Source organism: Nestor notabilis, unplaced genomic scaffold (genome assembly GCF_000696875.1).
Source record: "Nestor notabilis isolate BGI_N333 unplaced genomic scaffold, ASM69687v1 scaffold140, whole genome shotgun sequence".
Lineage (NCBI taxonomy): Eukaryota > Metazoa > Chordata > Aves > Psittaciformes > Psittacidae > Nestor > Nestor notabilis.
Window position 1 is genome coordinate 206,566 of NW_009911411.1, and position 23,670 is coordinate 230,235.

The window sequence follows — 23,670 nt, forward strand, 5'->3', positions numbered from 1 at the left end:
TACTGAAAGCAGCTCAGTTACAGAGTTAGCTTTGCCTTGGTTCACCTTCCCAGCTGCTGCTGGAGGACCTCCAGACCATTATTTTAGTAAGCTGATGGTGAGGGCCTCTCCTCCATTTATCACATTCCTTTCACACTACTTCCACAACATGGGCTCGCGGGGAAGGGTAAGTGTCAGAAGACTCTGGAGGTACAGAAAGGGTGTGCCAAGACTACAGTTAATGAGAGGAACAGAAAACACGAGCCTGGCTTCCAAGTCCAGCAAGTGCACAGCAAACTTTCTTGAGAAGAACAAGTTCTGTCTACCTCCACCCCACGCAGGCACGGAAGTCAAACCGATGCTCCTATCAGATGAATGAACAGTTACAGCTGTTTACCACACAGTTATTTCTTTGCAAGACCACTCTAAAAGGAGCAATTCACTGAGTGGACACTTTAGCTAGAAAGGGCAATACCCTCCATACCCTCATAAGGCAACTCAGAGCACACACAATAAGCTACTGACACTCCTATTCTGCGTCAGTCTCTAGCAGCTCGTGTCTGTTCCCATGGGCTTCAGAGCTTTCCTAGGTTAAGCTGGGCTTTGCAAACATTCCCTTCTCAAAGACATTAACAGCCACTTTATCAATCCATGTACATGGAAACGTGCAGCCAAATATACATACCCCAAACACGTGCCGCATGCACAACAGAAGCATGCCCACACACCCCCACTCACAGCCAAATGCAGTATAAATAACCCATATAAATAGGCTTGCTTAAATAAAGTCTCTTGCTTAAATAAGGCCGACATAAATACTCTCTTTTTTGCTGCCTGTTGCATCTCACGTGCAAGTCTGGAAAGCGGCAACCACGTTGGAATGACTGGAGAAACCCCATCAAAGCATATTAATACCCCACTCGGAGCCAACAGACACGAAGGGCAGGTGAGCTCAGCATCCTGATGTTACGTATCACTAGTGAAGATCCTGTGCAGAGCAGGAACTTTCTTGTGTGTGTGTTACTGATATTTATTTATCTGATAACAAGATCAATATTAGTAAGACAGGCAAGAAAGGAATTGCAAACCATCAGAGGAGATCCTCAAGCACTAAAGCAGCAAGCCCCACAAACTAAAGGTATAAAAAGAAACCTTATATTGTCTGTTGGAAAAAGAAAAAGAACGAGAAAGTATTCGAAAAGGGAAAGTAACTTTCCCTTCTTCCCCTGCACCAGATGACCGTCCAACACTCCTCACTGTGCCCATGTCTGTACTCAGCAATATGGTTTTATGGACGTTTTGTGTCTTACCCTTTTCAGAACACTTCAAGGAGCTGTGAAGATTGTTTTCTCTGAAGACGGGTAGGAAGGACCGGCTGTCAGAAAGGACTCTCTGAACCTCCCTCTAGCAACCCTGCTTCACGTTCAGCCCACACACCAGGCCCAGCTCTATCAGTGTTCTGGCTCATTTTGTCAGGGCTGCTGCATCTGCTCAGAGCTTCCTTCCCACTAATGAGTCTCTCCCTAATCAATCTTCAGAGTACATCTTTCTTCAGTCCCAGTCACCCATGAGCTAAAGATGCTATCAATACTGCAGCATGGCCACGCTTGCGCCTCAGAGGCAAATCCTGCCTTGTACTTGCTCTCTTCATTGAGCTCTCTGCTCTTTGCACATGGTAGGTGGAATGATTTATTCCTCTTCCAAGGGAAGAGACGCATTTATAAAGGCCAAGTGATGCAGAGGTAGCTACAACAGCGGGTACAAGTTTTCTTCTTTCATTCCCCAGCCTCTGAAGCACAAACATATGTACAGTGCTAAGCCAGTAGTATTTCTACCTGTTACATTACCCTTTAATCGGGGTTTGACCATTTAAATTCCATTAATGCTTTCCTCTAAACACATTTCAGAATTGGCTAAAGAAAATATTAAAAAGATTGAGGTTTAAAAAGATTTCAGTCTTCCTTAATCATGCAGGGATCTATTTTCAAAGCAGTATGCCAGGAGTACTCCACGTGACTCCCATTCATGTTAAAATTAGAGTCACCAGAATAAACCCCATATGCTGCTTTGAAAAGGTACTGCAACATGTCCAAGGAAAATTTCTGCAGCTTAATGATGCTTGCACAATTTTGCTGCCTGTTTTTCTTCCTTTCATTCCTGCATGTATTTTTAAACACCTTTTTCTTTCTTTAAATAACACTTTGTACTATTTGGAAAAATAGAAAGAAGTGATCTGCTGGTTGTCTTGGTTCCTCTGCAGCCTTTTTCTTTTACAATTATCAGTTTAACCATGGTAGCTTTGCTTTGTAGGATGCAAAGCTTCCAGTATCTCTCTTTCTTTGAGTGCTGCTCAATATTTTTGTGCTAGCCTGAAACTAATTTCACATCTGGACAGCAGGGAAGTTTTTTCAGTGCAGGCTGAAGCATAGTCTCTTCTGGGCAGTAACAGCATCACTGCTTGTACCAAAGCCAAGCAACGTGAATGGAGGTTTCTACGTTCAAGGTCCTGGTCTCACAGAGGGATCTTCTGGCCAGCATAGAGCACCTTTAAGATCTGTGACAGCCACAGAAGCCACTCACCCACCTGAAGCCAGCTGCAGTGCTGGGCTTGCTGTGAGCACAGCTTGTCCTGGTTTGCCTTGGCCATCACAGCGAGCATCGCCTATGCTGTGCTCACATACACACACACTGATAAATACCAGTTCATTACTAAATTTGGCATTTATGACTACAGTCTTCTGGGTCTTTTGAAGAGAGAGAGAGGGGGGAAAAATTAGTCTCTGACAGCTCTGGTTCTCTTGTCATTGCTCTCTAATTTCCACTGCTTACTAACATGCTGTGCATGAGCCACTGGGCAGAAAGACAGTGTGAATGCCACCTCTTCATTATTTCCTTTATCCTTCTCATTGCTGTCCCAAACTGCAACACAGTTTAATTTCAGCCATTTACACCAACACTGCATCTAACCGCTTCCTTACTTTAACCTTTAAAGGATGTAAACAAGGGGAAAAATAGTTTGCTTAAACGTGGAAGGTGCTTCCACCACAAAAAAAAACAAGCAACAAACAAATGTCTGCTTGCTAACGGAATCAGGACATGAGAAATAAACCAAGATAGGGCTGTCCTGTCATTAAAGCACTGACAGTTTAACTAGGGACTAAGTTCCTACCTCTACCACTAGTTTTCCAGGAAACATGCAACAAGACATCCTTGGTGTATTGCTGTAATCCAACCAAAAACTACTTAACCTCACCTTTCCTTTCTCCTTTTTTTACCCTTTGTACATTCTGTCTACTTCAATGGTGGGTTCCTTTGGCCAGAAGCCTATGCTTAAAAGAAATACCTACAACTTCCCAGGATAGTGGAGTGAGAGCTTGCATACGGAGCTAGAACCTGTAAGCAAGGGAGCTTTAGCTAAGGCAGACGTTTGTGTACAAGACAAGCACTTAGAAAGAAAGAAAACAAACCAAACCCAACCACAAAACAACAAACATCCCCCAAACCAATCCACTCGTAGCCAAACATCGCTCTGCAATTCCTATACATCGCCTGCTTTAAGTGTCAGGGCTCAACTAGGAGTCCGTGTGGTTAGACAAGATACAGTGTCAGCTGAGCTACACAAAAAAGCTAAACATTGATACGTAAATATTCTGTGATTATTTAGTGAAACTAAATAAATAAAATATTTAGTGAAATGTTTAAATATTTAGTAAATATTTAGTGAAGCTTATTTACCCAAATGCTAGCAAGAAGAGCTTTGAGGAAATGCTTTTGACCTTACATTTCTGAAGGAGCTTGAGTGCCCCTGAGTAATAACAATTCAGCTGTCAGAGTGAAGACAAGTTGGAACTGTTTTAAAGGGGTCACTCCAGTTAATGGGGAAAGCCTGACTTCTTCAAAGTGGTTCCTGCATCCATTACAAGGATCTTTTGCACTTTCTTTAACATTGGAAAAAGATTATGAGACTGGTTGACGCTGCATCTGTGTTTGTTTCAGTGATGATTAATGATATGAATGACTATTTCTCCCTGTTTCCTGCTGGGTAAGAAAGCAGTTCTTACACATAGCTACAGAGTAATTCAGGTTGCCAGAAAGCTCTGGGCATCATCAGGTCCTGCAGACAAAGCAGAGGAAACCTCAAGCTTAAGTCAGGATGAGCAGGGCCTTGTCTGGCCAAGTTTTGAGTTTCTCCAAGGATGAAGATTCCATCATCTCTCTGTGCAACCTGTTCCAGCGCTGCACCACTACCAGTAGTTGGTAGCATTTTATCCTTCTGTCCTACCAGTTTCCTTCACTGCAACTTCTCTTCCTTCACTGTGTTCTGATAGGGGTATGCATCTGCCCTACACCTTCTTGTTCAGATAGTGGAAGAAGACACAGCTGGATCCACTCTCCTCTCCCCTGCTTTTTCCAGGATGAACAAATCCAGTTCCTTCACATTCCCCTTGAACACCACATACTTCATCCCTCTTGACCATCTTGGTGGCCCTTTGCTGGACTAGCTCCACTTCACCAATCTCTCCCCATTACTGGGGCACAAAACTGGACACAGTCTTCCAGCTGCTGCCTCCCAAGTGCCACACTGTGGGGAATAACCCCTTCCTTTGACCTGCTAGCTATGCCCTAGCTAACGCAACCCAGCACGCAGTTAGTCCACGTCACACAAGGGTGCACTGCTCATTCATGGTACTCATCAACACAGCGACCATCCCACACGCAACCACCTGCAATGATAGTTGTAAAACATGAGCTTGGTCTTTCCGAGTCCTCAGCCTGCACTGGCAATCACCCATCCTCAGCTTGCTGTGGTGCAGAATTGATATCAAAGCCCTGGCCCTCATCAAAATCAATACTACGTACTGAAGTGTTACTCAAGTACTAAAATCAAGAAGTGTAGAGAAGGAAATTAGAATCATCAAATCCTTTCAAATGATAATAAAATGATAACTAAAGCAAATTGAGGAGCTATGAAACATCCTGTTCTCTAGTGCTTAAAAGCAACAAGGTAATAAAAACCCCTAACCCATGCAAAGCCAAGGAAGTTTTATGGAGGGATTTTCTGTCTTTTCTCCTCAAATAGAACCACCGGTTTGAAGATTTTCCTTTAGCTGGAAAGATTTTACACCATGGAGGGCCATTTAGGTCATGTATATAATTGAAGCCATTTGCAAGCTGCACACATACAATACCTTCTACCTGAGGTTTATCTCCCAGGTCGGTGGTGACAGCTCTTTTCTCTAAGTAAATTAAACTTTACAGCCCACTATATGCAGAATTAGGCTACGTAGAAGAATAACCAGAATATCTTCATGAACTGTCTTCCAATATCCTACAACCTCAAAGGGTCTTTTCTGATCTCTTGACAGGAGATGTGGATGTGCAAAGCAGTCAGCAGGTTTCCTATGTATAGCAAGTGACAAAAGCCATTAACACCCTCACTGGGACAGGTGGAAGTGCTGTATGAGCCATGTCATTGCTCCAACAAAAGGGAACAGGCAGGAAGAAACACTGGGGGAATAAATCTCTGAAGGTCAGAGAATTGAACAGGGAGAGAGGCTGAAAGAAGCTTCACAGAATGAGTACCAGTTGTATGACAATCAGATCAATTCAGGTTTAAAATCACCAGGAAGAAAAAAGCCCTTTAACAACTTCCAAATCCCTGTATTACATAGAAAAGAGCTCTTGGAAGGAATCTGAAAATCTTGACAGTTATGAGATTACATCCTTCAGCTCACACATCTGATTTTACAGAAATAAGGACGTGCCGTTTTCCTGCTTGGTGACTTTTGGGATGTTATTTTCACCATGAAGGACTGACCGGTTGCTTCTGAAGAGTGACTCCAGCCCTGCCCTGGGCAGCCTGTTCCAATGCCTGAGCACCCTCTGGGCAAGGAATTGTTCCTCAGCTCCAGCTAAACCTGCCCTGGGGCAGCTTGAGGCCGGTTCCTCTTGTCCCATCCCTTGTTCCTTGGGAGCAGAGACCAGCCCCCTCCTGGCTCCATCCTCCTCTCAGGCAGTTGTAGAGAGCGATCAGGTCCCCCCTGAGCCTTCTCTTCTCCACACTAAACCCTCCAGGTCCCTCAGCCCTTCCCCATCACACTTGTGCTCCAGGCCCTGCTCCAGCTCCGGTGCCCTTCTCTGGCCCCCTCCAGCACCTCAATGTCTCTCTTGCAGTGAGGGACCCAAAACTGACACAGGATTCGAGGTGCAGCCTCACCAGTGCCCAGTGCAGGGGGACAGTCCCTGCCCTGGTCCTGCTGCCGCACTGGGGCTGGTTCAGGCTGGGATGCTGGGGGCTCCTTGTCTACCTGGGCACACTGCCCTCTTCCTCTCTCCAGCTCCCAGCAGCCCTCCCCTCGCACATGCCTCCACCGCAGCCGCTCTCCATCTACGCTGGTACTTGGGCGGCAGGATCATTGTGTCAGATGCTGACCACTTACCTCATGTGCTAAAAATAGAGACACGCAGCAGCAGCAGCAACTGGCAAACGCCTTGTTAATGGTGACTGCCCTGTTCAGTGAAGACACCGCGTGAGATGCAAACTGCGAGCAATGAAGGACGTTTGTATACAGACAGATGAGGTGACAGCAACAAAGCTCCCTGGCTTTGCTCAGGAGACACGTAGGAAAGGTTTCTGCTGCTCTTTTCAACCACGATGATATTTAGATCACAATTACTTAAAGCAAAGCAACAATAATACAAACGATTCTGCTACTCGAAGACAGGCTATAAAAATCTCATTGTCAGCTGCATCATTCATCACCATCACCTCATTTCAACTGAGACAAAATCTCCGAGACATCACCTCCCCCCACTTCCTTCCCTGTTTTATTTGCCTATAAAATAAAGCCTATAGTCTGGGGAGCTCTCGGGCTGAATTCCATGCATTGTGATTCACAAAATGAAAATCTGGTATTATATGCCCACTGACATTCACATCAGCAGCAATTCATGCAGCAAAAAGCCATATGCCGTGCACCTCTGATTTAACTGTACTACAAACCATATCCTAGAAAGAAGAAATAAAAATACAGAGACAAGAGCAGTTCCCAGGATCTGATTATTATCCACGTTTTAAGACAGGAATGACAGGGGCAATAGCACAAAATAGGCTGTTTTGCTGACACTTCCAGTTAGTTTTTCTCATTTCCCTTAGTGACTAACACACTCTACATCCAAGGGAGGAATTCTTTCCCAGTGCAAAAGGGTTCCACGTAGCATGAAACAAAGAGGTTAAGCACAGATAACCTGCACTCAGTGCTCCTCCTCTGGTTATCAGGCGTTCCACTCAATCATCTTTTCGAAGGCTGAGGTGTTTATTGGCTTGATCAGCACCCACAGAGATGAAAATGGAGAGAGCTTTGAAAATACACAGTACCAACAGGTTTCAAAATTGCCATCTCCAGGGTGTAAACAGCCTCGTATGTGTCCCACAGTCACACACAGGCTACATTAGAAAGCTGGGGTTTACCCCCCACTCTGCTAGGCTTTCCACAAATAAGGAATTTCACTGCTGAAACCAACAACAACTTTCATCACTGGGATAACGATCAGACAAACAAGTTTCTGACCAAGGAATGGATTATACTAAAATACTCTTTTTTCCTTTTTTGTTGTAATAAATGTTCTGTGGAGACACCCCTCCCTTACCTTGCTTTTTGCTTGAAGAATCCATCTTTCTAAATGTACCCATCTTGGCATATAAATAGGCAGAATTTCAGCTTTAAAACCCTTCTCCTTTTAAGCCTCTGCCTATCATGAAATCATTGCGTATGTGATCACTGGAGAAGGATGGTTCAGCTCGGATACTAACTAGATGTGACCCTCCTGCTAAAGACCTTTGAAACCTCCTGGCAAATACAGAAAATAGTAAAGATACTTCTTTTTCTTAATGTAAAAAAAATAAAGATCTTTAAACTAGAAAAATAGTTCATAAGCTACAAAGTGCAGAGAAAGGGCAAGTGTTGCTCTTACTGCTTCATCACCCAGGCTAAGTACTTACATGTCACACACTAATTCTTCTCAGTGTATCTGCACTCCTGACAGTGCTCATTAACACTGACAGATTTTCTAAAGGAAGCAACCAATTACATTTGCAAATGCAACACTCTAGTTCCATTGAGCTTGGCAGTCTGAACCTTTGGGGTATGAACAGGCCAGGTTGGACACAGGGGCTTGGAGCAACCTGCTCTAGTGGAAGGTGTCCCTGCCCATGGCAGGGGTTGGAGCGGGATGAGCTTTAAGGTCCCTTCAACCCAAACCAGGCTGGGATTCCATGAATATTTAAATCTGACATTACAGACTGATGCCTCAGTAAGTGGAAGATCACATCTTCATTGTCTTAAACACCCCTCCTCTGGTTGCTGCAGCCAGAAGCAGCAGATGAGTAATCAACTGGCTTTGACAAATGCAGTGGGACACATCTGGAGATCTGACAGGTATAGATAAATGCACCGAGAGGACTAAACAGAGCCATTCCATTCCTAAATGAGCAGCTGATGAAGGGATAAACCTGCAATATCCAGGCCACAAAAAGCACAGAATGCTGACAGAATGCTAGGGAAAAATCTGTAACAGGGTTCCCTACATCCCATTAAATTGCATTGCTTAAAACAGACCCTTAGGAAGTGGTTGCTATTGGAGTAGACTTGACAACCTTCCTGCACCCAAATCATGCTCTTCCAGGAGATTCCCGTTTAGAGGGTGGGGGTTTTAATTCAACCAAAAAGTCACTATTTCTGTACAAGCTACGCAGCAGACCTTCAAAATGCTATTTGCTATACATGTTTAAAATAAATACATGTATTACACAATGAATCACACGATGTATCTATAGCAATTATCCATTTCCAATAGAAGTTAATAAAGTGCTAATGGCCTCAGCTGTGAAAACGTGGACTTTAATTTGTGCTCATCTGCCTAAGCCTGGGGAATACTCAATTCACTCCATGTGAGAATAATTTATTTGCTGATATAAACAAAGTATTACCAAGGGAAGGTGCAATAAAGCTAACACGTGCCATCATTCCACATTTCCCACATTGGGAAATGCAAACAGAACACCCTTCCAAAGCTTCTCTCAAAAGAAGCTAAATTTACCTGCTTCAGATCAGCAAAAAACCAGCCATAAGAAAACAGTAACTGCTATGGAGAGCATCTGCAAAGAGCTATTTAGCATCCCTTTTACCTCCTCACCCTTGAAAGGAAAAGGAAGTGACGGGCAAATTTACAGACTGACCAAAGGATTTTACTTTCAAGCTTGTCTCTATTTTCTTCTCTGTTTGAAGGGACTGGTTCTTTCATGCTCCTGAAGCATCATTTGCCATCATCCTCCAAGCATCCCTGTGAGCGGCTGGGAAAGAGGGGCAGAAACCCAGGGGAAAGCAGCACCTCTGGGGCTGGAGCTACTGCTGCAGCCTGGAGCTGAGTAATGGAGGAGGCTGGAGAAAGCGGCCAGGCATCCTGTTCCTGCTTTTGCCCCTGATGCTGCTACACTGCCAAGGCTCTTGAGCTCTGGTGCCTTTGCCTCCTTCCTGCAAAAACAGGGTTTACCAAGATCCAGCCAACTCTGCAAGCAGCAGCAAAGTGTAGAATATTGTTAGTGCCACTAGAGGGGATCACTTGAGCACGCAGGACCTGCTCCTGCTCCACGTCAGGCATAGAGCTGCCATGGCAAGGACCAGCGCTAGGACAAGGTTGCATTGCAGGGGGAATTCCAGGCAGGATCTGTGCAGCCTGGAGTCTCCCCAGTTCGCAGAGCATTACTGACTCATCCCTTCCTGACTCCAGAGATCTGATTTGATTGCTTATGATGATAAACCCAGTTATCTTTAAGAGGATTTAAGTGACAGAGGGTAGTTTGACATCAGATATTAGGAAAGACGTTCTTCCCTGGGAGGGTGCTGAGGCGCTGGCACAGGGTGCCCAGAGAAGCTGTGGCTGCCCCATCCCTGGCAGTGTTCAAGGCCAGGTTGGACACAGGGGCTTGGAGCAACCTGCTCTAGTGGGAGGTGGATGTAACTGGATGAGCTTTAAGGTCACTTCCAACCCAAACCAGTCTGGGATTTTATAACCCAGAAAAGCTGGTGTCAGCTCCTCTGTCCCATTGCTCCTCTGACCCTTTCCAAATGACACTCCACACTTTCGCTTCCTTATGGGTACCTCACGTTATCTGACGGTGGTGCTGACCCACAACACACTTCCACACAAAACACCACTGGAACAAGTAGGGTCCTTCAAAGCCTGCCCTTGAACACTTAGTCATATTTTGAACCCAGCTTTCCACAGTTATCCAGCCTACAGCTCCCGACAGCGTGACGATGCTGGAGCAGCTGAGGCACCTGTGGCACGGCATTTCCACACCGCCAGCGAGCAAGGAAATGGTATTTTTCATTGTTATGTTATGCTTGGTTACCTTTTTTGTTATCTTGTCAGCGAGCAAGAAAAAACCTTCACAGGGTCTGAGCATGAGCAATAAACATCTTTTGTGCTTATCAAATGCCTCAGTGTTTGCTTTGGTGTTTAATTACAGGACTCACGTAGGGCATTTATTGTTTGCATCTGCTGCCACTGTGAACAATGTCTACTCTGCTGATTACCACACAAAGCAGTTTGTTATGTGTATACCTGTCAGTGGCATATATTACCATCTCGCTGAGCAGATGCCACTCCTGCACGGGGATCCAGTGCTGCAGCATCCTGTGCTACTGAAATAGCCAGGCACAAATGCATTTGCTCAAGGTACTCAGGTGTCCCACTGTGAAACGAATGCTGGCTTTGCCAAAATGCTGAAACCAGAGGTTTTGGGCTCTTCTGAGAATATTCTTCTGATCACAGAATAAATGTTCATAGAACTCTTTAAAAGCTGGTGGTTTATACCGTGATGATCTCAAACACATAGCCAGAGGGCAAAATAAATTACCTAGAGTTCTCAGTAATAAGGAAGATGCATCCGTAGCATCATTAGCCAACCTCATCCCACTTTCCTATTCCTTAAACCTCTAGTTTCAGGGGATGCAGAAGATTTTGATTTCAAGCACCACGCACACCACAGGACTTTTGAAGTTTTTCAGTCTTGGCATTCCCTTCTTAACTTTAGCCACGTTAAAAGGATAATCTGTGTCTTGTTATCAGTAGTCACTTTTGGCTATCTAAAACCCTATAACTATGCTAACACACTAATGAAAGCAGCTATCATCATTGTGCCCATGCTCTACAAAGCAGCCTCAAAACCTTGGAAGGTGAATCAACTTCATCTTTTTCCTTCCATCCGGGGACTGGAAGCAGTAATTTTTACTCTTAATGGGTTTGTAAGACAGCACTACGCTAGGCACAGTATTAGCAACTGGTTCATGTTGTTCTGCAGGTCTAACAAGACAAGCTGTGGCTGGGCCTGCAGCTAAAATAATACATGTGCTCACCCTTCCTCCTATTAGCATATGAACTTCAAACCTACAAAAAGCAGCAGACTGAAATCTCTGGAGACCAGAGGTAAGAGGATAATCTTGTCCTACATAATGCCCTGTCTGTGGTCTCCCTGTCTCAGGAAAAACAGGATGTGTATTTTACAAGAAGATCACTAACAAGGTGGATAGTCATCTCAATGTAGATCCTCATTAGGGCAACACAAGTGCATTTACCTAAGTACAACTAGTGGGTATCAACACAAAAAATTCCATTGGGAGTATGCTTTGGAATTTTACAATGGCACCATTACCTTGAATTCCACCTACTATCATGTTAAACAAAAACACCAACCAATTTAAGTACATCTTAGTCTGCATGGCAGCAGGGCCTGATTACCATGAGCAGAGTGTAGGTGGTTCCTACATGAGGGAAACTGACTGATGGGCACCTAATTAAACAGGCAGGCTGGTGATGAAGGTTTCTAGGTGCTGGAGTGCAAGATAACTCAGCCCAGCTTTCTTACAGGCAGCACTGCCTCCAAAAATCAATACACAATCCTTTCTCTGCTGCAATAAAACATGTAGAATTATGTAAAGCTTGGAGAGAAGATTATATTTTTGAAGCCATAAACTATGTTGTCTGCTCACAAATGACTGCAGAGGACAGAGCTTGTAAAGTGTCTTTTGATCATCTGTGGGCTCAAAGGAAAACAAAGAGCTTCAAATGGAATTGTTGCCACTTGCATATCTGTCTAACCAGCTGCATCTTCATTTCTCTAGAAAACTCACCAGACTGAATTATGTATGTCTTAAAATGTTATAAAGGCATAATACAAGCTTAGCTGCCTGACTGAATTATTCTATTCAGACCTCTACCAGTATATTGAGAGACTGTAAAAAAGGCTTTGGGTCTGACAGTATCATGCTATCACCATAGAGATCCAAGGAGTTTTTCTAATGCAAAAGTTAACAAAAGGTGTCTCTTTTACTAAATGAGAATTGGAGAGACTAAAAGCACGAGACCATAACTGCTTCACTAAAATGCTGTAAAATTCTTCCAACTATAAGCAAAGTGCTATTTTAATTATTATCTTTTTTTAAGCTTTAAAAATGAAAAAATCCCTATATAACATCTCCACAACATGAACTGAGGAACTACAAAGGCACAGTAGGCCATTGTGTCATCAAAAGAAAGTCTTAATCTGTGCCTTAAAACCCCATTGAGAATAGGCACTGAAACCTGAAGGGTGATACCTGAAGTATTCAATCACCTCACTTCTTTTAGCACCCATTATTCTCCCATGCGAGAGGGGAAGAAAGACATCTCTTTACGTGCACACAGCCCTCCAACAGCCCCTCAACATACAAGCTACTGTGATTAATCAGAAGCTTAAAATTAACAAATTAAAGAGCTCCTTTTCTTCAATTATGATGAAAGATCAAAGCAAATGGATTAGCTTTTTAAAAGCAACTCTAGGTCTCAAAGGTTACCACCCAATACACTGACAGTGTCCAAATTTGTTCTGGAGATTTTGGGCGAGGAAGAGAAAAAGAAAGAAAGTGAATGATCCCATCAGCCAGGGAGGTATTAAACCAGAGCATCAACTAAGCCACTGCACCTCGCAGTGCATCTTCTGCTTTCTTCCTGTTCACTCCTGAAAGTATGGGCTGAACGCCCTCTGGGTCCACATGGCCTGTGCCTGCCAAGTCTTCAACAGTGACCCTTGGCACAGAGGAAAGGTGCACAAAGAATAGAGACCTGCCATGATGGCCAAAGCCCCTTGCCAGGTAAGGATTAAAAACGGTGGTGTTTACTTTGGAAAAGCCACCAGCACTGGCAGCTGTCACCCACTAACCAGATGGGCAAACCTTGGGTACCACCATACAACATCATCCCCCACAAATCCAGAAGTGCTTCACTCACAGATCCTGTTAGACATTTATCAGCTGAGTAATGCACATCACCACCACATGTCATTTGAAGTGGGTAAGAGCACAAAAATCTCCTTATGACTAAAAGAGAGGATTTAGGTAAGCAGAAAGTAATTACAGAACTGTTAGAAATGAGTTGCAAGAGTTTCGCGTTCCCTCCCCTTCAGGAAACCAGCTACAATATCAAGAGTGATTTTTGGAGGCAGAGATCCTGGGTTCATTCTTTTCATGAATTCCCTAGGATTACTAATAATATTCCAACTCAAATTGTGGGAAATTATGTACACAAATCCTTCTTCCACTGAGACAGAAGGTCTCTAAGTAATAGGCAGCTGTTAGTACATTTATTTAAAACAACCACATATTATGAAGTATTAAAAGAGCTGTTGCTTTTTTAAGCTCTTGATTTCTGGTTTCTATATTGTTCAGTGAATTATCTTGCTATTGCTCCTTCTTGTGCTCCTGGAGCATTAGGTAAGAGAAGCATGTCAGAAATTCCATGCAGGAACAAGCCTCCAGGTCACCTAGCTACAACAGCATGCATTTTAGTCTTCTCATCTCTCTTTTGCCAGAGCTCTTGCACTGCTGCCAACTGCCTTACCTAAAAGGACTCAACAAAGGTGTCCTAAGGATTTACCTTCACTCAGCAGTAGAAAATGGACATTTAGACCACTTCAGTAACAGACTCTTCCAATTAGAAGTTAGGCATGATCACTCTTACTAGCACCCACATAACATTTGTGTCTGGTGGCTTCAGAGTGCTCACAGGGCACATACTGACACAGTGAAGCAGCCTCACTTGTCATTTCCAACCAGCAGCTCCACAATCAGCATATCCCAGAGACAGATGTTGTCAAGATGCAATCAAAGGATGCCCACAAAGAGAAGGATGCCAGCTGTCCACGAGAGCCTGAGTTTGTCATCCTTACAAAATGCCAAAGAAACTGCTTTGCTGAGGGTCAGGAGATCGGCTGAAGCTTCCAGAATTCTCTCTTACAACAAAAAGGGTGCAATACTGAGGAGTTTCTGCTTGGAGTTTTGTCTGGTTGGCTTCGTTTTAGCAGGCTAATCTGCACAGCACTTTGCCAGGCTTGTGTCCACTCTTGAATATTTTATCACTTTAGTGCTCACACGAAATGAAAGGGATGCACAGAATTATCACTGCAGTACTCTCTCTGCATTATTTACAACGGTGGAGGCTGCAGCAATTCAGCAGGATATTGCCAACATACAAAAAAGCAGAATTTCCCCTCAAGCCAGGGTTTCAGTTTCACAGAGTGCAGTGCAACACGACTGAAAAAGATCCAGGAACCTCCCTCACACCTCTCATCCCTTATCCCGTCTTTCTAAATGCTGGTGCTCTGATGTGCAAAGAATCCAAACAGGTAAAACTCCCCAGCATTCGGCAGAGTGGGGATTAGTAAATCCCTGTGCCTTTAGGGAAGAACACACGTCCTTGTCCACCATCCTGCCCAGTTATTCCCACCCCACCCTTCCTCTTGCCTTGTTAAAGTCCTCTGAAGTGGCCCTCATTTCCTTCCATGTCTTGTTCAAGAGCTGAATGCAGATACAGAAGAACTCCTCGAACGATCTGTCATGGGTGAAGAACATGGGATGGAAATCGTTGCAGGTCTCACTGGCTAGAAACAGAAAAACAAGGGCGGTGGAATAAAACATGTACAGGCAGGAGCTCCAAAAATGAACTTAAATAGCCACAACATTCTGAAAACACTGAGAGGAACCCCAGGTCTAGCAGCAAAGGATGTCGAAACACCTCAATAAGCAAACCAGCCTTGGTCTACAGCCTTAAAGACAATGAAACACAGTATTGAGCCTATCTGACGGAGACCAACAGCAAGAGTAAGAGGAAGCAACTGCCTCTTTGCTGAATATTCTGCCAATGGGTATTCTGTTTGTGCCATGTTTTGCTGTTCAGGTTGGGACAGAGAGACAAGGGGAAGAAGCACAAGTCTCCCAATCAAAACGACAGCTCTCATTCCGCTGCTAGCAGCATGCACCACATTGCCTGCTGAGAACCAAACCCCAAACGCCATCAGTCACACACCAGTATTAGATCTATGTACATACTGAAATGTGAAGCTCTGCTGACACTGCAGATGATCAACCACATTGTACATGGATGTACCACAGAGGTAACCAGAGAAATTTAGACAAATGGATAGACCAGAATGTAACCGATTAGATCTGTTCTTTGAAAATAACTGGAAACAAAAGAAATGGATCTTCCGTCATCTGCCCTTCATCTGAGACAGAAGGACACCCCCACCCCCTCCGAAAACCCCCAGTAAACCCAAACTACCCTTTTTTAATCCAATACTGGCTTTAACAAAGGAAAAATGAAAGATTACTATGATGATCCTCACCAAAAGGCAAAGTACAGTTTGGAGAGACTGCTGTGAACCTCCTTGAGCCAAGAATGGATTCTCAAAAGCTAAGGGTTGAAGCAATGCACATCTGAGCAACCTGGATCAGAACAGGCTTCAGTCAAGGGCTGAAAAGGATCCTTAAGCCCAGCCATGATGTGCAGGGCCACCTCAGTAGGGTGCGTATTTATGCTCTTAAAATCTAACAAAAAAGGCAAGTTGACTAAGCCTTTCTTCATATACCCAGTCCCCAAATCTCTTCAGCTTTCACCTCTGCATGAGTGCTCCTCTGGACTTTTCCAGCAGTCAACCACATGCTTATACAGCAGCATCTTCCCTTATTTCAGGATCAAACAGCCACTGCTTGGGCAAGCTTCCTCCTCTTCAAGAACAGTGGAATCATCGAGCACTGGGATAAATCACCCTTTTCCTGAGGCTGGATCACTGCCTGACATTTGCTTTCTCTCAGTGGAACTGGAGAATTAAGACTCTCTGCAGGAGAATGTGAATGGCTCACGCAGGCTAACTCCATCAGCTGCAGACACTTGGTCTTGGTACCTCTTGTAGCCACAAAACCGCCCTTCCAGCATGTTTAGTTACCTCTGTTCACCAGTAGCTCTGCCATAGGAACGAGTTGTGCTTAGAATCACCTGAATCCTCAAAGCACAAGGGTTTCTGCTCCTTCACAACATGAAGTATTCCAATTACAAAGCAAAACTCTGAAGCTTAATTGTAAATTTGAAGCTTAATTTTAACATCAGATTTACTAAGATCTAATCAGTTCCTCAGCTACGTAGCGAGGATGAGAGCTGATTCTGGAGCACAGGTTTAATTCTAATCAAGTAAACTCCATTTACTTCAAAAGGTGTGCAGTGAAGGAGGAATTAGTCACAGCAAAGACCTGTATTTATGAGGCACAACTCAATCCCTTCAAAAGAATAAAATGTCTCAGGCATGATTTTCAGAGCACCTTCAGCTCCTGTCAATTCCACTGGAGCTGTAAGGGCTCAGCACTCCCAATAATCGAACCTTCAGCCTGTAATAATGTCAGAGACACAACAGAACAGATTCTCAGAGGGCACTTGTCTTTAAGTCATGAAATTCTATTATAATGAGAAGAAATAAAATAACACCAAGCATAAGAATGCAGCCAGTACCTTCGCTGTATAAATCACAGCACGCAACAAGGCAATAACCCTCGACACGCACTGGCCTTTCTCATCCTCCTCAGAGCCTGAGCTTCTCACTGCTCCTGCTCATAAAAACCAATAAATCAAAATTAATGGCAAGGCTAGGGATTCTCAGAAACGTGATCATCAATTCTAACTCATGCTCCTTATGAAAATCAGCCCCAAACTGTATCGACTACATTGACTGTTCTGCATGCAGAATCGGAGGTGCCTCTGACTCCCCCCCTTTTATTTTCTTTTGTAAGTAGGCCACATACTGTGATTTATGGCTTTTCAGTCTGAAAATGATAGAGTAGAAATCACTGTTATTGATATACTGAAGAAAAGTTAGGCCTGTTAGAAAGTGGGATTAATGTCTTAAAGCAAAAACAAATCCGAAGAAAAAATCAAGACCAAGTGATCAACAGCTTCCTTAAAATTCCCACCAGCATCCAGACAGTAGAGAAAAGAAAATTACCCCATCTTCTACTTCAAAGGTATCATCTTGTATGTCTCCAAAATTCGACCCAAAACAATACAATTATCCCAAATACAAGAAAATAACATCAAAACCCTTAGTGAAGCGCACGGGTAGAGTTTACGCTGTAACATACCTACAGGCTGCAGCTCAGGTCACATCTATGTTTTGTGTTTAAGTCTCTAATAAAAGACAACCCTTGCCCCAGTATTTTCTTTCTCCTTAAAACAGGCGAGATGAGGATGAAGGAAAAGGCAATACTGTGTTATCACTAGTTTCCAGACCAGAGTACAACCGAGCCACAACCTGTGGTCTTTACCTGCTCTCTCCAGCCCTAAGTCAGCATCACCAGTATCAGAGCACTGCCTGTCTCTGCAGAGTGGGCAAGTTCAGAGCTGTTCAGTTTGACTAATTAAAATCTTGGATTTATTCTTTCACTAGCTTGTAATTTTACTACTTCTAAACCGAAACAGGGGTCCAGCACTAGAATAATCTGGAGACCTTCTATATAAGAGCTGCAGGCAAAATTCCTGCCCTTAAGCCCAGCACTCTCTAACCTTCAGTTTCATAAGCGGGGACTAACCATGTTTATAACCACACAAAAACACCTACTCGGCTGCAACACAGGGAGACAAATCATCATGATTATTTAGTAACATCATCAAGTTTTAATTAAGCCTCTGTGAGATCACCTTTGAAAGGCAAGTCACAGATGTCTGGCTGACATAAATCAGGTGAAGATCTTGTTGATTTTCCTTTCTTGGAGCTGTAGATCAATGTGCCACCTCTCAGGATTCAAGCTAGTCCTGCAAGCTGCTGGCTGATCTATAGCTGGGACTTTGAGGGAGAGGCTTAGTTCATTTCTCAACATAAATTGCACTGGCTAAAAAAAAAAGGAGCTAATTTCAACCTGTGAGTTTATGTGGTTCCTTCAGAGTGTATTTTCAGTGTCTGCCCAACTACTTTCACTTGGAAAGAGAAAAACAATAATAAAAAAGAATACAAATCTTTTACCTTAGGATTTATTTTGTGCAATACTTGGAAGTAACACAAAGGTAACCTCCTCCAAAAGCTACAGCAACAGAGACACAGAAACACACCTCTCTAGGCAAGGTATTACCCTTGATTTAAAGAAACCTCTCCTTTCTTCCTGACTGCTAAACTGCTGTGTTGATACTAGGTACTCATCCCCCACCACATCTTTAAAATAACAGATGGTTGTTCTGACCTCCCTTGTGAAGTTCTTGAATTCAAGAAATGAAAAAGGTTGTGCCGGTGTGAAAGCAGAATAATAAATGGCCACATCTGTCATGAAGAAGAAGGTTTGACATTAAGAACTGCTAATCCAAAGATGATGCTACAAGGGTGGGGGGATGAGTTGAGGTGATTTAAACAGTCATTTCTTCTGTAAATTTAAGGCTTGGACCCATCACATTGGGAATGCACATGAAAAACAATCTGCTAATCACAAATGAGCCACCTCTTTTATGGATGTCAGCCATGTACAACTGATCTACAAAATAGAACTAGAATAGATTTGATTAAGCAGATAATAAATGAAAGTTATTCTGTTGCTGTGTATTCTCAGATACCTCAATAGCAGGCAGAGAGCTTCAATCAATCAAATTATTTAGTAAGCTGTATAAATACAGTCACCTGGCGTTAATGCTGTCACACATAAAGGGACAGACCTGTGCTGAGGAGTTAAGCCTCTGTGCTGGGGCTGGTATTAACAGATCCTCAAATTCATCAGGAAAAGCACTCTGGAACTGCACCAGCACCACTGGGAGACGAGGGGAGCAGCGATGCAGAGCCCTGAGGAACTGGTTTGCCACGTCCCAGGGACAGAGGGATTTAAAAGCACCTCCCTGTCTGAAAGGTCCCTGGGATCCAGGCAACCCAATGCACAGAGATCTGTGTTTGCTGTTACCAAGCTCCTGCTTAATTCTGGGTGAGTCATTTATCCCCTCTGTTGTCTTCCCCAATTTCACAGAAGGAAGATGCTAACATTTGATCAGAGAGGAGGCGGGTGGAAAGATCCATTGCACTTTCTGAAGAGCAGCAAGATCCACGAAGGAAGGGTGCGATACGCACCTTGGAAATACCATCTCCATTTGGCACGGCCTCCTCTGAGATTATTATCTGCCAATAACAGAAGGCAACCAAAGAGCAACTAATTCTCACAAGCTCTCAGGAGAAGCAGCACTGTAATATCTGTTTCTCTCTAAACATGCAGTACAGTAAAAATAACTACTGCCATGACCATTTTTACCTACACAATCAAAACTCCTCTGAGTAACACAGTACGTAAGAAAAAGCACACCTAATACTGCAGAAATACAGTGATTGCCAAGTTATCTATGCCACTGATCCCTGTAGTCTGCTGGCAATCATGTCAGAAAAAACCTTTGGCCAGCTTTCTGGCACATGATAGGGAAACAGTGTAATTTAAGGCAAGGAAGGTCACTAGCAATGGCACTAGAGTAATGAAATGGTAATATTGCTGCCAGTTGTGTAATTTTCTTTCCTAACAAACAGCGCTGCTTAGAAGGTTCAACTGGTATCACAACAAAAGCCCCTCATCCTTTTTACTTTGATTGAGAGAAGGATACAAGCAACCAAGCTTCAAGACACAGCAAAATAATGCAAGCGAAGATGCATTTGTTAAATTCCAAATCCAGGCGAACTATGGAAGAGTTTTGCTGTGAAACAGTAAGCGGGTAAGGAAGCACACTGCACCACTGAACTGCACAAGATGTGCCACACAAGGGCATGAAGTGACAGGATAAGAGGGAATGGCTTGAACCTGCCAGAGGGGAGACTGAGATGAGCTCTGAGGCAGAAGTTCTTCCCTGTGAGGGTGCTGAGGCGCTGGCACAGGGTGCCCAGAGAAGCTGTGGCTGCCCCATCCCTGGCAGTGTTCAAGGCCAGGTTGGACACAGGGGCTTGGAGCAACCTGCTCTAGTGGAAGGTGTCCCTGCCCGGGGCAGGGGTTGGAGCTGGAGGAGCTTTAAGGTCCCTTCAACCCAAACCATTCTGAGGATCTATGGTTCCCCAGGGGTGTGGGTGCATGTGTGTGCCTCAGGAAATGTCATACCAGACAGGGATGTCAGGGCTGAACCCAAACCCAAAATTCCTGCACCTAAGTAGCATACACATAATTACCCAGGAAAGCAATGAGCTGCTCATGTAAAGTAGGGGAAAAATCCCCCCTCTTTTAACATGGGATGCAGCACTCCCAGAGCACCAAAAGCACCCAACAATACATGGCTACAAGAGACCTTCAACAACGGACCTTACCTGGTCAAATATTTAGTTGGAATAGAAATGACATGAAATGGCTAAACATGCAGCAAAACTACCAACTCAAACTCCTCATAAAGACATAAGGCAACAGCATTTCTCTGAACTGATGAGACTTCTCATTAGAGGAGCTATAGAGGGAAACTGGAAGGAAAAGTACACATAAAAGGCTTCCTACAGTCTGTAAGCTTTCTGTTTTCAAGGCTGAGAATAAATTTCACTATGCAATGAAAAACAAGGATTCCACCAAGCCTCAGGCACGACAAGACTGGCAGGACTAGGATGCTTATGGCACATGCAACCCCAATGCTCTTCACTAACTTACCCAGATTCGCTTTGAAGGTAACACACCTTCAGAAACACACCTCCCCTCCCAAAAGTATCGTTAAATAAAGAAGGCACTATTTAAAATCAGATTAAGAATTAAAAATCAGATTAAAAATCTGCCTCTCTCATTGTCCCAAATCAAGGTGGTGGAAGAAGAACACTGACTATTGCAGCACAAGTCAGTAAAGCCCTGCACTCATCACTACCAACAGATCCAGTAGTTCAGAGCTGCATCTTTGGGAAGTGGCTGAAGAACAGCATCTGGGCAGATACTGCTCACCATCATCAGCATCCAAAGCTGATGATGAACTGAAAGACAACACTGAAGCCAGCAGTGTCCATACAAGGAGGCTGACCTGGTGAAGACAACTCCTTTTGCAATTCTCAGTAAGTACAGACACTTCACTGCACCTCTCCTGCTTCGAATAGACTGAAGACTGAGCACTGTGGTTAGGAAATGCAAACAGAAAGACAGAGCGCAGAGAGAGGAGAGTTACTAAAAAGGCTCTTATTACAAGCAACAAGGAAACAAAAAAGATTACAAAGAGTCAGCATCGTGCTGATAAGGGTTCCCCAGCTCTTTCACAAGCAGTCTATTTTTATTTGTGATAAAACAGATGCCAGATATGAATAACTCAGCACACTGTTGGGCAAACAGGAATATACTCTGCTTCCCTCACTCCTCCACTACTCCCAGTATAAAAAAAGGCAATAATAAGAAGAAAATGCAGTTTTAAAGGCTGATGGATAACTTGGAGTATCAATTTTGGAGGTGACGGAGCACTTTGTTCCAATCAGTCATGCACTTCTAGGAGAAAACTCGTTGAGAGTGGAAATGGTATGAAAAGATAAGGGCTTGGATTTGTCATATCAAAAGGAATGTCTTTTGCAAACAAGCGACACAGATCTGCAAGCACAGATATGCAATTATGCTCCAGCATACTTACAACATCCCTGAGTAACAATATAGGATCATGGAATCATTTAAACTGGAAAAGACCTTTAAGATCATCAGAACATTAATCAATTAACATGACAGATTTGCTTAGAGGCTATGAAGTCTTTACGGTCACTTCTAGTAAACATATAGAATAAGAAGGAATTGCAGCTATAAAGCAGAATGTACAGAAGCTTGTTTAACAAGTAAACATACTACACAAAACCTTCTCACAAAAGATAACAACTGCTGCCCTGTCAGCTTCCTGACAAAGCACAGGAGGCAATGATGGCTACATGAAAGCATAAAAAAAACCCCAAACTACATAAAAAAAGCATTTCTGACAATTTCTCTGCCCACAGACTGTGTACTTCGAGTCCCACTGACACACAGTGGCACTTGACACCAGGCCAGCTAAACTCAGATTATCATGGGAAACACCTTATCACATCTGCTACACGTTGATACCCCAGTCCCTTCCCTGTTGCATCCTTCCTCTCCTAAGCCCTCAGAGGAACTAGCCTTAACTGTATCTCCAGACACATCAGGAGGAATGACAGTAGCAATGGGGGAGGTAGATATTCTCAGCACTTAGCAGCATAAGGGCAGTCACTCACCCTGTGTAACCACTCTTTTTAGCCCTGCAACACCCATTGGGAAAGTTTACTGCTAAATGCTATACTCTGGCACATTTAACTGCTGCAGCACCGCAGACCCACACCACTGAGGGCAGGAGGGTGATGTTCCCGGGTGCAGGAGAAGTGGGCACTTGCTCTGTGTTTGCCTCTATATCCCCTTGATGTCCCCTCAACACGGGCAGTGCACCAAGACACTGCCTTTCACGGCAGGATTGCTGACTTTTCACTTCTACTCTGTTCTAGAAAGCACCAGCCTATTGCTTCTGCTCCTGAAGGGAGGAAGTTACACAGGCTGCCTTACAGGTTATAGCTCGTGCCTCTCCAAAGACCTCCTATGAGATGCTTCATCATGAATATACTCTGGTTACCATCTGAAATACAGACCATGCTGTTCCGATTCACCAGCAAAATCTAAGGAGCCTATGAAAACCTGCAGGAGAAACACCGCATACAGTAACCTGGGAAGTCCACAGAATTTTTAGGTTCCCCCTTGGTACCCAAGGAGCTCCCATTCTCCCTTTTCTCACACGGACCTCCTCATTAAGATCAAATGTTTAAAATTAGAGCGCAAAGAAACAGTGCGGTCACTGTGCAAGAGAACCAGTCTGTGGTGTTTGATCTCACAAGTGAGCAACAGCAGAAGTGCAAGGAAGAAAAACAAATGAGCAGATGGAGAAGCCAACAAACCAGCAGTCAAGCCAGGAAGGAAAAGAATACCTGGTACCAAATCATTCTGCTATTACAAAAACAGGTTACAACTGAGTTACCCATGCAGAGATCAGCCACAAAATCTCCATACTTACCATTAGAGGCATCCATATATAAGATGCCTCCCTTGGTGCACTTTTGGACAGGCTGTTGAGCTACCTTTGATGCCCCCATGGTGGGGTATGAAGCAGGCTGCTGCGTGATACTTCTGCCTTATCAGTCAGGCTAGCTCCTGAAGGGCAAGAGCTGGGAGGACAAGTGAGCAGGTATTTCTAAAGTAACACAGCTCAACTTATGCCAGCTCCTCTGCCATCACAGGGAAAGGAACAGCACAAAAGCACTCTAAATTCAACTATTTCCTTTGACTCAATCCTGGGTATACTAAAGATTCCAAAACCAGATTGAGACAC

The 23,670-nt window shown here is 43.9% G+C and overlaps 1 protein-coding gene across 1 annotated transcript in view; it reads right to left on the minus strand.

Annotated features, from left to right (window-relative positions):
• Window positions 1-23,670, minus strand: part of ELMO1 (engulfment and cell motility 1) — a gene marked incomplete at its 5' end in the record, with an annotated part of 160,588 nt that overhangs the window by 87,990 nt on the left and 48,928 nt on the right. Inside the window, one exon of the mRNA XM_010014528.1 lies at window positions 14,820-14,956. Coding sequence (XP_010012830.1) covers window positions 14,820-14,956 — 137 coding nt within the window. The remainder of the gene's footprint in view (window positions 1-14,819; window positions 14,957-23,670) is intronic.